This window comes from Vespa mandarinia, chromosome 3 (genome assembly GCF_050613455.1).
Source record: "Vespa mandarinia isolate Hongniang chromosome 3, ASM5061345v1, whole genome shotgun sequence".
Lineage (NCBI taxonomy): Eukaryota > Metazoa > Arthropoda > Insecta > Hymenoptera > Vespidae > Vespa > Vespa mandarinia.
The window spans coordinates 12,528,908-12,543,588 of NC_140812.1; the positions used below are offsets into that span (position 1 = coordinate 12,528,908).

The 14,681-nt window shown below is 35.0% G+C and overlaps 4 protein-coding genes across 7 annotated transcripts; 2 read left to right on the forward strand and 2 right to left on the reverse strand.

Annotated features, from left to right (window-relative positions):
- The first annotated feature begins 200 nt into the window (after positions 1-200).
- On the forward strand, positions 201-5,202 carry LOC118450232 (G protein-coupled receptor moody). 4 transcript variants are annotated; one of them, XM_035885811.2, is made up of 5 exons: positions 201-543; positions 1,652-1,864; positions 3,192-3,430; positions 3,527-3,842; positions 3,939-5,182. In XM_035885811.2, the coding sequence occupies exons 2-5, from the start codon at positions 1,652-1,654 to the stop codon at positions 4,860-4,862; spliced, it is 1,692 nt and encodes a 563-aa protein (XP_035741704.1). In that variant the 5' UTR covers positions 201-543; the 3' UTR covers positions 4,863-5,182. The 4 variants fall into 4 exon arrangements, with proteins under 4 accessions (XP_035741704.1, XP_035741706.1, XP_035741705.1 ...); XM_035885812.2 differs by lacking the exon at positions 201-543 and adding an exon at positions 1,353-1,481 and having other exon boundaries at positions 3,587-3,842; positions 3,939-5,202; XM_085656099.1 differs by lacking the exon at positions 201-543 and adding an exon at positions 1,353-1,481 and having other exon boundaries at positions 3,939-5,184.
- Positions 5,203-5,382: 180 nt separating this feature from the next.
- LOC118450233 (sensory neuron membrane protein 1) lies at positions 5,383-8,760 on the reverse strand. The gene is made up of 9 exons (XM_035885814.2): positions 8,611-8,760; positions 8,391-8,507; positions 7,622-7,779; positions 7,341-7,540; positions 6,889-7,091; positions 6,534-6,789; positions 6,235-6,446; positions 5,916-6,142; positions 5,383-5,753 (listed from the first exon to the last, which is right to left on the reverse strand). Exons 2-9 carry the CDS (start codon positions 8,496-8,498, stop codon positions 5,534-5,536), a joined length of 1,584 nt encoding a protein of 527 aa, XP_035741707.1. The 5' UTR covers positions 8,499-8,507; positions 8,611-8,760; the 3' UTR covers positions 5,383-5,533.
- On the reverse strand, positions 8,659-11,719 carry LOC118450152 (uncharacterized). Its single transcript, XM_035885602.2, has 5 exons — positions 11,595-11,719; positions 11,212-11,500; positions 10,799-11,075; positions 10,323-10,730; positions 8,659-8,794 (listed from the first exon to the last, which is right to left on the reverse strand). Exons 2-5 carry the CDS (start codon positions 11,233-11,235, stop codon positions 8,775-8,777), a joined length of 729 nt encoding a protein of 242 aa, XP_035741495.2. The 5' UTR covers positions 11,236-11,500; positions 11,595-11,719; the 3' UTR covers positions 8,659-8,774.
- A 1,011-nt stretch (positions 11,720-12,730) lies between these two features.
- LOC118450151 (uncharacterized) lies at positions 12,731-14,265 on the forward strand. Its single transcript, XM_085656072.1, has 4 exons — positions 12,731-12,801; positions 12,902-13,107; positions 13,184-13,427; positions 13,572-14,265. Exons 1-4 carry the CDS (start codon positions 12,787-12,789, stop codon positions 14,025-14,027), a joined length of 921 nt encoding a protein of 306 aa, XP_085512198.1. The 5' UTR covers positions 12,731-12,786; the 3' UTR covers positions 14,028-14,265.
- Positions 14,266-14,681: the final 416 nt, after the last annotated feature.

Genomic DNA, 14,681 nt, shown 5'->3' on the forward strand with positions numbered 1-14,681 from the left:
TTAAATTGCCAACGCCTCCGCTTCAATCAAAACGATGATACATAAGTAAGTTCACTGATTCAAACCTTAATTTCTACGTGCGTTTTGAGGAAGAGTTTTAAATTCAAGAAGAAAGTCACGTCGACTTTCCTAGGAAATTAGCATCTTGGCGCACGCGCAGCATCCGCTTTTCATTCTAAAATCTGACGGATCTGGGCGACTTACATTCAGTCGACTCATGGAATTCGCCGGAATGATCTCGATCGTATTTTAACTTTGTTCCAAATTCATATCACTTGATAGGGAAATAAATTCATAGTCTAGATGCACCTGAAATATTAAATTAAAAGACACGTGTGTAACGTTTGACGTTGCCGATACCAATGTCAATATGAAAAGTGAAAAGAGAAAGAAGAAATTTAAGACACCATTTATTTTAATAAGGATTCGAAAGCATCAAGTAGCCAATACCTAACAATGTTCATATAGTTATGGAATATTGTCGATGATTAATTTTAAAAACAACCGAAGCCAAATATTCGAAGTGAATCTTATTAAATCAAGGTAAGACGTTTATTAAATAATTCATCGTAATTATAATTACCTTTGTTATTATTTAAGATATCAAAGTAGAAATTTATTATAAAAATATGTTTTATATATATATATATATATATATATATATATATATATATGTATATATATATATTCATATAAAAATATGTTAGATATTTGATTAATATAGACTATAAATCAAAAGAAAGAGGGAAAAATATCTCTCGCAATATAAGAGATAACAGTTTTGTTGATCCATAGGTTTAACTACCTTGGTGGTTATCTTTTTATGGTCTTGAGACAACGTTAGCAAATTCCAGTCGGCGTGCATATGCAACTGATTAGTTATTTCTTTAAACCGTATACTACATCTTTTTCGAGTCATTACTTTTCTCGGCGATTTTTGAATAAAAAAAGAAGAAAATAGATGAATCTGAAAAATATTTAAATTCTCGATTAATGTTTAATAAATAACTCAATACAATCGATATAATCTCATTCGCTTTCTCCTTTATGATAGATATTTACATATATGCCTTAAGTAAATCATAGTCGCTTTACCATCGTCCTATTACTAAACAGCTTCTTCTCTAAGTGAGATTTTATTTGGGAGACGATAGGAACGTTTCTCAAACGTTTATTCTCGCTCAAAAGAGTTTATCGTCTCGGATGGCGAAAATAGATCTCTTTCTCTCTCTCTTCCTTTCCGATGCCCCGTTGAGAGAAAAAAGAGAACGATTCCAGCTCCTGCGAAAGATGAAGGAAAGAGAAAGTGAGATTTAACGAGGGGAGCAAAGGGATGTATGAGCAACCCATATGAACGTGTATATCTGCACGTGTACGTGAGCTAACGATGAAAGAAAATCCAAATTACGGGATGTTCACATTAGATGTTTTGTGAGCTTTACGTTAACACCACTATAATGTGTATAGAGATTGGAAAAAGTGTAAGTTGTTTTTAACCAATCCAATGGATCTAAGTCTTTGGAATACTAAGATAGATCAGACAAATGGATTGCCCGTCTATCACTTTTTTACACGATTATATTCTAAACGCAAAAATAAACTTTTTTGCCTTGCACATCGACGATTATTATCGATATAATCGATTCTACAGATGCTGGAATATTGGATGGGAAGCAACAAAAGTGATCTGAACAGGAGCAATGTAACGATCGAACAGGTCCTACAGGATCCAGGATCAGTGGTTCTTTTCATTGGTTATCCACCGTGGCTTTTGTACTTTGCCGCTGGCTGTTGTATTCTCTTTATGCTCATTGGCATTCCAGGGAATCTTATCACCGTGGCTGCTCTCTTTCGTACCAAGAAGGTCGGTCAATTATTCTCTCTTGCAAGAGTCGAGCAGACACCGAATTTTCTAACGAACGCAACGACACGAAACTCCGGCGGTTTTGTCACGCATACTGCTTGTCTCGGTACTTAAATTTCCGGAACATACTGAAGTTGCTATGAACGTCAGAGGCTTACCTCGAATCTCTCATCTTACAAATTCTTCTGTCTCGAGAATACACCCGTATGAGTTACATTGTATAAGTTTTTGGTAACATTGTCGCGAGCTTGAATACTTTCTTCTTGGATTATTATTAAAATGTATAAAAATTTACTGTCGAAATATGTAAAGATTTTCATTTAAAAACAAAGTGAAAGCTTTAAAAGAGATAAAACATGAAGTTACTATGTAACCGAAAGTTTATCAATACGAAGAAGTAGTAGGAAAGTACCAATTTATGTGGACGATTGATTAATATTTCTTCGTTGCTTCGTTCCCTCTATTATTCTTCCTTGTTTCTCTACTTCTATCTCTATCTTTTTCTCACGCGCGCGCTCTCTCTCTCTCTCTCTCTCTCTCTCTCTCTCTCTCTCTCTCTCTCTGCCGTAAGTGGCAGATGGCGAAGAGCAAAAGGAGCCAATGATCGAAAGGTCGTCGGCACATGCACCATTCCGATATAAAACGTGGCTTTCGAAGTACGTCAGATGCAAACCCGGAACGAAGTTAAGTTTGGAAACGATGGTGTGCGTTTACGCGCACACGTGTCCTCTGTTTCCATGAGCTTTTATGTACGCACGAATACGTACGTTGAATCTGACAGTCGATATAATCAATGATCTCGAATTAAACTAGTAAGGCCTTCGTGCTTTACGTCAATCCTCACCTGTCTTGCTACTTTTGTACTCGAAGTTCAACATTAAACGAACACGTGCTGATTTTATTATGCGATCAATGTCATACACAAATATAATCGTTATTTACATGAAATATCTTCTCTTTCTCTCTCTCTCTCTCTCTCTCTCTCTCTCTCTCTCTCTCTCTCTTTCTCTCTCTCTCTTTTATGTACCGGCATTTGATTGAAAAGCGAGGGCAGGGTTAGACGTGAGCACGTCAGTACGGTTAAGTTCCTTATCGCATGCAACTCGTTTCACACACGTGTATAACGTCTGCCGACTATATACTATCTGTATCTATATTACAATATTATCTCTTGCATTTTAGTATACACTTGAGATTCGTTGGAAGATTTTCTAGCGCTTTTCATTAAAAAATATCTCCCTGTAAAAATCGAATTAACCGATAGATAATAATTGTTTGTAATTATTAATGTGATTTTTAATAAAATAATTGGATTATTTCCTTACAGTTGAAGAACGCCACTGCGATATTCATAATGAATTTATCATTTTCGGATCTGCTGTTTTGTTGTTTTAATCTACCACTTGCCACCTCAACTTTCTGGCATGGATATTGGTTGCATGGAGCATTGCTGTGTCGTTTATTCCCATTGCTGAGATACGGCCTCGTAGCTGTCAGCCTCTTTACCGTTCTGTCGATTGCGATTAATCGTTACGTCATGATCGGACATCCCAGGCTCTATCCAAAGTAAGTATGTTATATTTTGATAGACGTATATAAAGATTGAAAATGCAATAAGTATAATTGAAAAATATAACAAAGTCTTTGCGTCTATGTCCGCAGACTTTACAAATCGAAATACTTGATACCAATGGTTTTGGCAACATGGATCCTCGGTTTCAGTTCTTTGATCGTCACGTGGTTCGGTCATTGGGGCCGTTTTGGCTTAGATCCTGCAATAGGTTCGTGTTCGATTCTTCCGGATGTGCATGGACGAAATCCAAAGGAGTTCCTTTTCGTATTAGCATTCTTGACTCCCTGCGTTGCAATCGTAGTATGTTACGCGAGAATCTTTTACATCGTCCGTAAGACAGCATCAAAAAGTGGTAGACAAGATAAAGTATCTAACATGATCGATGTCGGCGACAGGAACCGCGAGGTACATAATCTATCGTTATTTATATTTATATACGTATATTTATCATTTGATTTAATAAATTTCTTCTTTGAAAATTATGATATTTCATGATCGCAGCAACGATCTGTCACACCGAGATATCAGGAGGAAGAATTGTCTATGCTTGGTTCGAGTTGCGTCGCGGCAGGACTTTGCGTTTCATTTTCTAGTCGTCAAACGAAAGAAGAACAAACTTCGCGAATTTTTAACGGACAGACTTACGAAGAATCATCCTTGGGAAATCCACCTTCGTCCGAAGAGGACTCATCGAGAAACGAAGAAAACGATTTGCAAGAGGAGAGTTCAATTGGTCACGATCCTTCTATACAAGATAAGGAGAGAATAGCTTATGAAGGCATGGAGGACATACCGTTCGCTGATGATCGCGACGCAGACATCGGTGATACGAACATATTTCTGAGCACTGATCCCAGAAAGATCAAGGACTTTACTGAAAAACCAACTTTGAATGCTAAAAAAAGACTCGAAGGAATGGCAAGCCGTGCTTCTTTTGTGGTCGAGTCAACTCTTTGGATTCAAAGAATCACAGAATCCGGGACGCGATTGGAACGTTCCGAAACGTTTGCTAGTTCAAGATCAAGTAATTCTGATCGTCGTATGAAAACAAGAGGTAAGGTATTTCGCCGAGAGTCCAAATTCAAGAGCCTTGGTAGATTGCGAAATATGGACAATGGGCCAAGGATGTCAAGGAAAGATAAAAAACTTTTGAAGATGATACTTGTTATCTTTTCATCGTTTCTAATTTGTTATTTACCGATCACCGTCACAAAACTTTTTAAAGAGGCCGACGAGTGGAGGGGCCTCAATATCGCTGGATATATTCTCATTTATTTGACAACGTGCATCAATCCTGTCGTTTACGTTGTTATGAGTTCCGAATACAGAAGTGCATATAAAAATATGTTACTCTGTAGGAACGAGTCTGTCTCTTCGGCGAAGATGAAAATTTCGCATAGGATTGTTAGAAAACATTCTATGTGAACTTTATGAATTTAATGAAATTTACTTAAAGTATACGCATGTGTGTGTGCGTGCGTGCGTGCGTGCGTGCATGTGTGTGTGTGTGTGTGTGTGTGTGTGTAATAATTGTGCAAAACTCTTTGAATCTAAAGAGAGTTGTCATGGTTTTACCACGAGTGTACCTTAAATAATTCAATAAAAGAAGTTGCAGTGCGAAATTAGAAATAAATGCGATTTAATAAAAAAACAATGTATTAATTTTCTTACTCGCATATTAAAAGAAAAAACGTGTGTATTTGAGAGAATTTTCGATTTTTGAATATAGGAAGAAAATATATATAACTTAAATATGTCTTTCAAAGCAAAGATTCAATCTTCCTTTGAAAAATATACTAAAAACTATAGGTACATCCTACTTATAATATGAATTAAGTTAATTTACCTAATAGGATAGAATTTCATCAAATGTGACGTTTTTCGAGTTTACATTACATAAATTGACATTAAAATTAAGGAATATTAATTAAAAAAGAATTCACTCCACGCAAACTCCACTTTTTAAATGATTTTGAAATAACTTCGATTTTATATACAAACTTTAAAACATTATTTAAGACTTTAACAAATTCTCGCATTCGTCTGTTAATTTATTGAAATTACGAAGAGATAAGTAAAAACGAAGAAAATTAATTTTAATATCGGTCCAAATTCGGTGGAACAGCTGCCGCCTGTATGGTGCTAATATTCATTGTTTGCCATTTTTTCTCGTTACTACTATCCTTCCTGCTGTCACTTTGAGGCGTTATCTTGCTTATATCTAGTTTATTTTCCGATTGTTTATGTTTAAAATGCAACCCGGCCGCTGTTCCACCCAAACCCATTCCACCAAGAACCATTAACCATTTAACGAATCTGAAATTCGTTTGTATCGATATAAATGGCATTATATAAATTGTATTATATAAATTGTACGTAATCGATATTATATTACAACGCAACTATCATTATCAAATGTCGATTTGTATCTAATGCAAATCATATTAAATAATAAATTATACGAGTTATTGTACTTACCCTACAATAGAGATTGCTTTAAAAACAACTTTTACTTTTTTCACAAATTCATCATCAAGGAGAATACCTTCTTCAACCCAAAACAAAGGAAACAAAACTTCAGGAAAGTTCTTCATTAATTTGAATTTTTCAACAGGTTGCAGCTGTATATTGAATTGGAGTCTTTTATGAGCACTTAAGGGTGTAGCCGTCATTGGTTCAAAATCCATACTAATGTCGTGTAGCTCCTGTATAAAAAGAAAAAAAAAAATATATATATATATATAGATAGATATTTTTATATTATATTTAATCATCGAAGGTCCTTTGTTTCTTTCACCTGTAATGGATGTAGTCCGCCCACTTCCTGAATATATTTTTCATCGGACAAATAAAAATGCGGTAAAGAAGCGATCAAGGGTGCTCCCACGCACTTTGTCAAATCGAACAAGTTCTTCGATAGGCACGTCTCTGGTGTAGGACAAAAGCATTTCTCGCGAGGATTTGTGCTCATGTCTCCAAAATCCGCGGTATAATGATAAGTATTCACCCCTAAAGTATCATAGATGATATCAGCGAATGTCTTTGCAATTGAAATGTTTATGGATTTGAATTATAAAAGGTTGAAAAAAATACTACCTTTAACTTTAGTTTCATGCGAGTAACGAGCTCCCAAACTGCGACATATATCCGGAGAGAACGATACAATATCATCTTCCTTTGTTAAAAGAGGTGGAAAAATGGTAGAATCGGTACCATTGAATTGATTGCAATGATCTTCACCCCATATTGTCAATGCTGGTTTGCTATCCCATTCTAATACACGTCCAACGTCTTTAAAATTTTTAATACCGCGTAATACGCGCAATCTTTCAGGCAAGACTGTTCCATTTTTCTTAAAAATAAAAGTATTGTTAATATATATATATATATATATATATATATATATATAATATATAAGAAAAGTAAAAGAAAAATATATATTTATACGTACAGCGCCAAATATTGCAAATCTATAATGGTCATCACCATCGTTCATTAAATCTTTGCCTTCCGATTTCAAAATACTACACACAGCTGAACCCGCGAAATCTTTCACCGAACAGTCCACAGGTAAACCATCGAAAAGTATTTCTCTTGCTTTCACCTTTACAAATATCGAATCGGGTTTTTTGAAGATGCTATCCACCGCTTTGTCTAAATAAATTATATATGAGTCATTTTGAGATACAATCAATTTAACTCCGATCAGAACATGTTCATATCGTCTACGGAAATGGCATTTCATGCTATAGAATTGGAAAAAATAATTTCTCATTTTCCTCTTTAAGTTTCACATCCCGATAATGACGCGTTGTAATTGTCGATGACCTTAAGATTTGATCGAAATAAAACAGTGATAGATCCACGATACTTTGTACGATACTTTGTACTAATATAACTCACTAAGAATTCCAATAGCGGATGGTTTTTCTCTCAAAGTGGTCACCACCATTGCCAAAATTAAAAGATGCGGAAGCACAAGTTCCTCCTCGCCCGTCAGACCATTACTCTTCGACGGATTGAAGTACCAAGTCGCTTTTAGACTGTACTCGACCGAATCATCTTCTTCTCTATCCACAAGATTAACTTTTTCTTTGTATTCACTGTAATATATTGTTATCGATTTCAAAATGAATATATTATTATACGTTTCGTTCTGGCACATCGTCAGTTGTTAAACTCACTCGTAAAAAAATGGTCCTACTTCTTTAACAATAGGCTTTTCTCCTTGTGCAATTTCCTTTGGATTCGTTACATTGAAAAGATAGATCTTAAAATCGAGAGGTAATGGAAACTTCGACCACATTTCTCTCATTTCGGAGTTCTTTTTTAGAGCTATAGCCTAAAAATAGTGCGACATATAAAGTTATAAAGTATTCGATAATCTTAATGATAAAAATAAAAAACACTTGTAATCTTATATCGAGTAAAAATAAAAAGAGAAATGACATTTCTTCATTTTTAATGTCATAGTGTGACAATTCTATCAAAGTATAACTTACGATAATAAGACGTTTCTATCAAATGATTTTCTTTAATGAAAGACCTGCATTTACGGATATGATACAACAGATATGTCATGAAGAAGTAATAGAGATGACAATAGAGATCAAGGATTTAACCTGTGTTATAATGTATCTTTCGAAAAATATAGCAGTCATTGTGCAATTATGAAGATAATGAGAGATGAAACGTTCCCTTTTTATAAAAAAGAATTTAAATAGAAGTCAATGATAATTAATGCGATTAAATATCAAATATCGTATAGATGAATGACGACAGCAATCTGCAAAGTGAAAATAAATAAGACATTAATGACGAAAATCATAAGAATAGAATTATTTGTCGTTATCCTTAAACCATGGTTGCAATGCAGAGAAAAATTAAAAACGTGTATGTTTATTTTTCTTTTTTTTTTTCTCTAATCTATATTGTTTATCCCATAAAGCTTACTGATTTAATTTGTGATTTGAGAAGAGCAGGAAATCCCATCCAACCGAAGGTAATACCTAAAAAAAAGAGTACACCACCGCCAATACCAAGTTTCTTTATAAGCTCCATTTTGGATCTCTATAAAAATAAGATTTGCCGATTAGTATTGTCGTTATGTTTAGAAAATAAAATAAAAAAACGTTAAATTTTATAGAAAAAAAACATATATAGAGATAATTACGACGGAACAAATATAATAATCCAACTCTCCCCGATCGTCGATTTTCTGGAACTCCTTCTAAGAAACTGCTGCAAGAAGTCTGACGTTGTTCAGACCGAATCGGCGTCGGCGCGTACTTTCTTCCTCTTCCTCTTCACTATCTCCTCACCAACGAAGACTCTCGTCTATAATAGCAATGCTGCAACTGCGCAATGTCATTTATGAAAAATAAAAAATAATAACGACGAATGATTTGCAATAAAAGGATAACGTCTTAATAACATAATTGTAATAAAGTTATTAAAACAAGGGGTCTCCAATTGGAGGAAAGAAAATTTCGTTAAATTAGATGTCTATAGTTTAACTATTCCATTTCATTTTTTCGTCATGATAATTATCATGATAATTACAGTTCATCCAATCTTTCTGGAAAGTTCTGTCCTTTTGTAAAATTTCAGTTATAGATAGCATATGCGTCTGTCTTCTTTAAGTTACTCCGGCGGAGCTGTATCGGGTACCATATTGGTCTTTGGTGTCAAGTTTAACGCCTATCGAGCGCGTGATGCCGAAGTATTAATTAAATATGAGCCACCTAGAGGTTTCTAGCACTATAGTACATAGACTCGAGGAGCAAATTATTATATTGTTATTACTACTTTATAGTATCGTTGGTTCTCTTTTAATGTAGTAATAAATGAAAGATAAAAAAGATATAATTGCATGTATATATATAAAAGAAAAAAAACAAAACAAGATAGTTATTTAACTTGAGCATTGTTTTTTAACAAAGGTCTGAATTAAATCGACAACCAAATTACCTTCTATAAAGAAATTAAAAACTATAGTTATTCTTTAATTCTGATCAAATAATAATAATTTTTAATGAATAATGTATATCAAGATCCGTTCTGAATCTATGCTTGGAAGTAATGAGTCCTATGTTTTTATAAAAGCTTCTTCACGTCTTGAGCGTTGGTTTACAATATCGTTGATCATCGATTAGATCTTGTTTATTCTGTCCTTTAAATGGTTACAGCTGTGGTGGTAGAAGCACCGTTACGGTTCCTCAAGAATGCATGAGAATTGTTACGTAAAAAGGTCAACCTTTCGACTTGTCTTTTTCGATACGATTCAGGTCTATCATAAAAGCTCAGTTAGGTGTGATATTTCCCACGAAGTGACTCGTTTGAAACTTCGTTCGAGGTGTAAGAAAGAGGGGCATAGGGTTCTGCTGGACACGCTATGCCATCTCATTGGCCCATTGATATTCAACGTAACTCGTTCGATAGATGTTCCTTATACAGAATGCACCTTGGAACTTCACAGGACACTTAAGTAAAATCCAAAAGTAGAGTCGTTTCGATGCCTATTTCCATAACTTTTTACGAATAAGAAGAATTTAAAAAACTCAACTTGCGATACGCATGAAGAACAAGGACGCGTGCATTTATGTACAAAATAAGAATATTTTTTATATTTTTTGACACGATTTTCTAACATGTAAAAGAAAATCATGTACTTTCATTTATTATATGTATAAATAAAATTTGTCCGATATCACAACAAATAAAGTGGATAAACGACTTTGAAAGATCAAAGGAATATTGAATCTTTTGTAAAAATCCTAATTTTTAAAGAAGGAAAAAGGTAAAATTGGAATTTTCCACGATAAATGTAGGAAAAACGATAGAGGTAGGAAAAAAGAGACAGATTGCGTTTGAAAAATTACCAACCGTGCCACTTGTAACGTGCATGCACTGCCACAGGTACAGGATATGGTTTAGGGACTTGATATGGCACTGCCACATGAACCGGATAAGGACGATCTACATGAACCACCTTTTCATAAGCCACTGGATAAGGTTTTGGTACTGGAACCGGAACTGCGACTGGTCTATCGACTGGAATGTGAACTGTCTTTTCGATAGGAACCGGTATTGGCCGATCTACATGGACGATTTTTTCAACATGGACTGGATATGGTTTTGGGACTGGAACGGCCACTGGCACTGCAACAGTACGATCCACCGGAACTGGTACTGGTACTGTTAAGGTCTTCGTTATAGGAACCGGGACAGGCACAGGTACAGGCTGCGGAAGCGGGTGTGCTACAGCTGGAACTGGAACAGGCAGAGCGGCTGCTACGACGAAAATCAATAATGATCTAATTGAATTAACGAAATAACTGAAATATTGATTTTATACTGACCAACCGGATGTGCCAAAAATGGTGCCGTTGGCGATGCCGGTGCTGGTTCAAAATGTCCAGGTACAGGATGTAAAGCATCTGGAGGTGGTTCTTCATAAATTGGCGCTGGTTCTGGTGGACCATAAATTTGTCCTACGTGTTCCGAATGATCCTGTTGGAGGCCATATCCTAGACCAACGAGTCCTCTTTTGTCATGTTTCTTCGATACCGCTGGATTCCTATTATCTCGCTTTTCAACCATAATAGCCATTCCCACAGTTAAAAGCAATGATATTTCCTGTAAAGAGATAATAATAAAACGCAATATAAATTTATTCCGGAAAATGATGTACTTTTTAGTGCCACTTAAATTTTTACATAATCCTGAATTTAAATAAATGCAATTTATGTATAATATATTACAGCAATCGTACCAATGTATATCGTATGAACTTCATGATTTCCCGCAGTAACTACTAACAGCTTGTTACTGACGCCAACGTCGTAGAAAAACTGTGTTTGCTTCGGTATTGTGACCCCCATAAGTATTTATAGAACATCGCCACGCGACTCATCGCTACAGGAAGAGGAGTACATGTCGTCTTCGTGGACCTCATTGTCATATCGATCGTAGATACGATAAACTTTCGCTTCCACCTATCCTGGGCGACAGCCAAATAACGGCCTACTCCGCTTTTCTTTCATACGTGAATGGTAGCGGTTCTGAAAGAGAAAGAAACATTAGACACGTAATCCGGCATTGTCGCGCACTGGATTGCATTAGGTGTTAGAGATCGTAAGATAATGACACACATACAAGAAGATTCAATTCCTTGTTCTGTACTATGTCACCAGGGAAAGCGATGGAAGAACGTGAAATGCCTGTAATCAATTATAAGGCAAACAATTTATGTTATATATCGCGAGAACATCTTAGATAAGTATAAATGAATTAAGAAAAATTTCTACTAGTTGTAGTGGTTGTAACACGACAAAAAAGAACGAATTTTAAAACAGTAAATGCATTGAAAAAGAAAAAAAAAAAAAAGAAAACATCTCATTATTATCTTTGAAAAATATAATTTATCGATATTTTGCGAATATTTTATATCCATATCCATTATCTCTGACGCAACATTTAATTGAGATTTAACAGTTATTCACTTTAACCAAGGTGTCATGCGTTTGAATGGGCAAACTATTATTCGGTAATGAATAATGAATGAGCAGTAGCAACTGGAATTAGAAGTAGCTCGAACGGTAGAAAATGAAAGTTAGGAAAGTCCGCCTCCATAGGCATAGTCGATGCGGAAGCACTCTGGCAACCACTTCTTGTTGCCGATGATAAAAAAAACAAATTCAAGAATTATTAAGAATAAAGCAATTATATTAATCAATTAAAAATCAAAAAATACTTCTTATGAATAAATGAATGAAAATATTATACACTGCCATGCCATAATATTAAATCATCAATCACAAATACTATTCATTTCATTAAAATACATACAGCTTCTTACGTTAATAAAAGCATAATAAAAGTTGTTAAATGTATCATCTATAAGAAAGATTTACTTTTTTCAATTGTCATCATTATAAATATTCACTTTACGTGATCGTATCGTTGTAGTAATTAAAAAAGAATATAAGTAGATATAAGTAATACTTGTTAATACTTAAAGATTTCTTGTAAATTCAACTAAAAATATGAAATAAAATATTTTCTTTTTGTATAAACCACGTTCAAGCATCATTACATGTCAGTAGTTTTACATGTCAAGTTGTACTCGAACTATCCTTTAACAGGAATCAGTATTGATCTGACCACTTTCCTCTCCGGAAACACTAAAGTCGTCAATCGACAGCATCGAGTTCCCGGTCCGATCAAAGAAAGGAACACGATCTAGACTCTGATCCGGATTCATCGAACTATTAATCCACTGATCTGAAAATATAAAAGCCTACCGACATCTCGACCTTCTGAACAGTTGCACTCCGACGCATGAACAATGTCGAAGGTTTTGGTAAGGCAACCGTCAAAAAAAAGATAAAGAGAAGGACGATTTGATTTTTGTAGCAAGCGAAAAATTGAGTTACTATTAACGACATTTCTTCATGTTACAGTTAATCCTGACAATTCTGTGTGGTTCCGTTTTGACGGAGCAACCTACGGAAGATACGAAGCAAAGGAAACGAGGTATCCTGGGCGGTAGCGATGGATGGATCGGTATGCCGAATCCATATTCTTACGGAAACGGACAACCATGGGCAAATAATCATAATCCATGGAAAAGTATTAAATTCGCGAATATCAATTTACACCATGAAGGGTAATCACATTAATGTTACAAATATATTGGATTATTTGATATCATTATCTTACACATGAGAAATATTTTTTGAAAGATGGAACGGATTTGGAAATTATGGAAGGGGAAGTTTCGCTTTAGCATCCGGAACGGGCCATGAACCATTAGTGAAGACACTTCCTGTATATATAACGAAACATGTGGTCTTGGAAAAATCAGTTCCGGTTCCGGAACCAGTTTACATAGAGAAACCATATCATATACCGGTAGAAAAGGTGATTCCGGTACCGATCGAGAAAATTATTCACAAACCGATACCTGTACCTGTACCAGTTCCACAGGTAATGATTAAAAGATTCTAAAAAAAATAACGATAATAATAAATATAATTATCTTAAATAAATACGAATTTAAAGTATGTAAAGAAAATATTATATGATAGATCTGAAATGAACGAAAGAGAAAATAAACGTGTAATTTCATAGGCAGTTCCAGTTCCCGTGGAACACGCTGTACCAATACCGGTGAAACATCCCGTAGCAGTGCCAGTTCATCAGCCTTATCCAGTACCGGTGAAGCAAGGAATTCCGATACCAGTACCAGTTCCGGTTCCAGTACACTCATTGTATGCTCCGATATTACCTGGTCCAATTTACGATAGAGGTTTTCCGGCCGGTCCCTTTTATACGTCGTTACACGATCAAGCGCACTTTGGTCATGGTTTTGTCGGACACGGTTATGCTCATGGAGTTGGTCACGGTTTCGGTTTAGGGCATGGCTATGGTGGTCACGGCTATGGTGGTTATGGCTATAGTGGCCACGGCCATGGAGGTCACGGTTATGGCCATGGCTATGGGTACGGATCGTATGGATACGATCACGCTCGTCATTACGGCCATGGTTTTGGCCATGAACGTAAAGAAAAACGAAGTAAAAATTAAAGTAAATCATAATAGTAGGGACGATATATTATTCTTAATATAATTTCAATTAAAATGTTCAACAAGTGAAGTCTTAACTCTTGCAAATATGTACCAAAGTAAAAGTTTATAAATCTCCAAACGATCGCTATCGCAGGTAACATACAACAAATGCTTGAATTCATCGCTGATGCATACTTTACGTGATCTCAAGGATGCAACATTTCCGAACTTGACTCGACTACACGCGATGAAATAGCGACTGAAATTAGACGACAATAATACAACCTTTCAAACTTAATAAATAAACCAATAAATTGTTAAGTAATAATAAGAACAATAAATGCTAAGATCTTATTTATATTAATGTAACATTAATCTTTTAGCATAGAATAATTCAGCAATTTATACTTTAAAAAGATAATTATAAATACGAACGTGAGAAAATTACACGTGAAAATAATAATAATATGTCATTGTGCATAAAAAAGAAAAAGAAAGTTGTTACGAATTACGAAGCGTTTAATAAATGTTTGGCTTAAAATTATTTGACTTAACGATATTACGAAACGATATTATAAAAAATTCGTTTTAACGATCGGTTTATTTTTCCTTTTTACATGCATTACCACATACGTTATTATATACGATCTATTCCTTATAGATAATACTTTA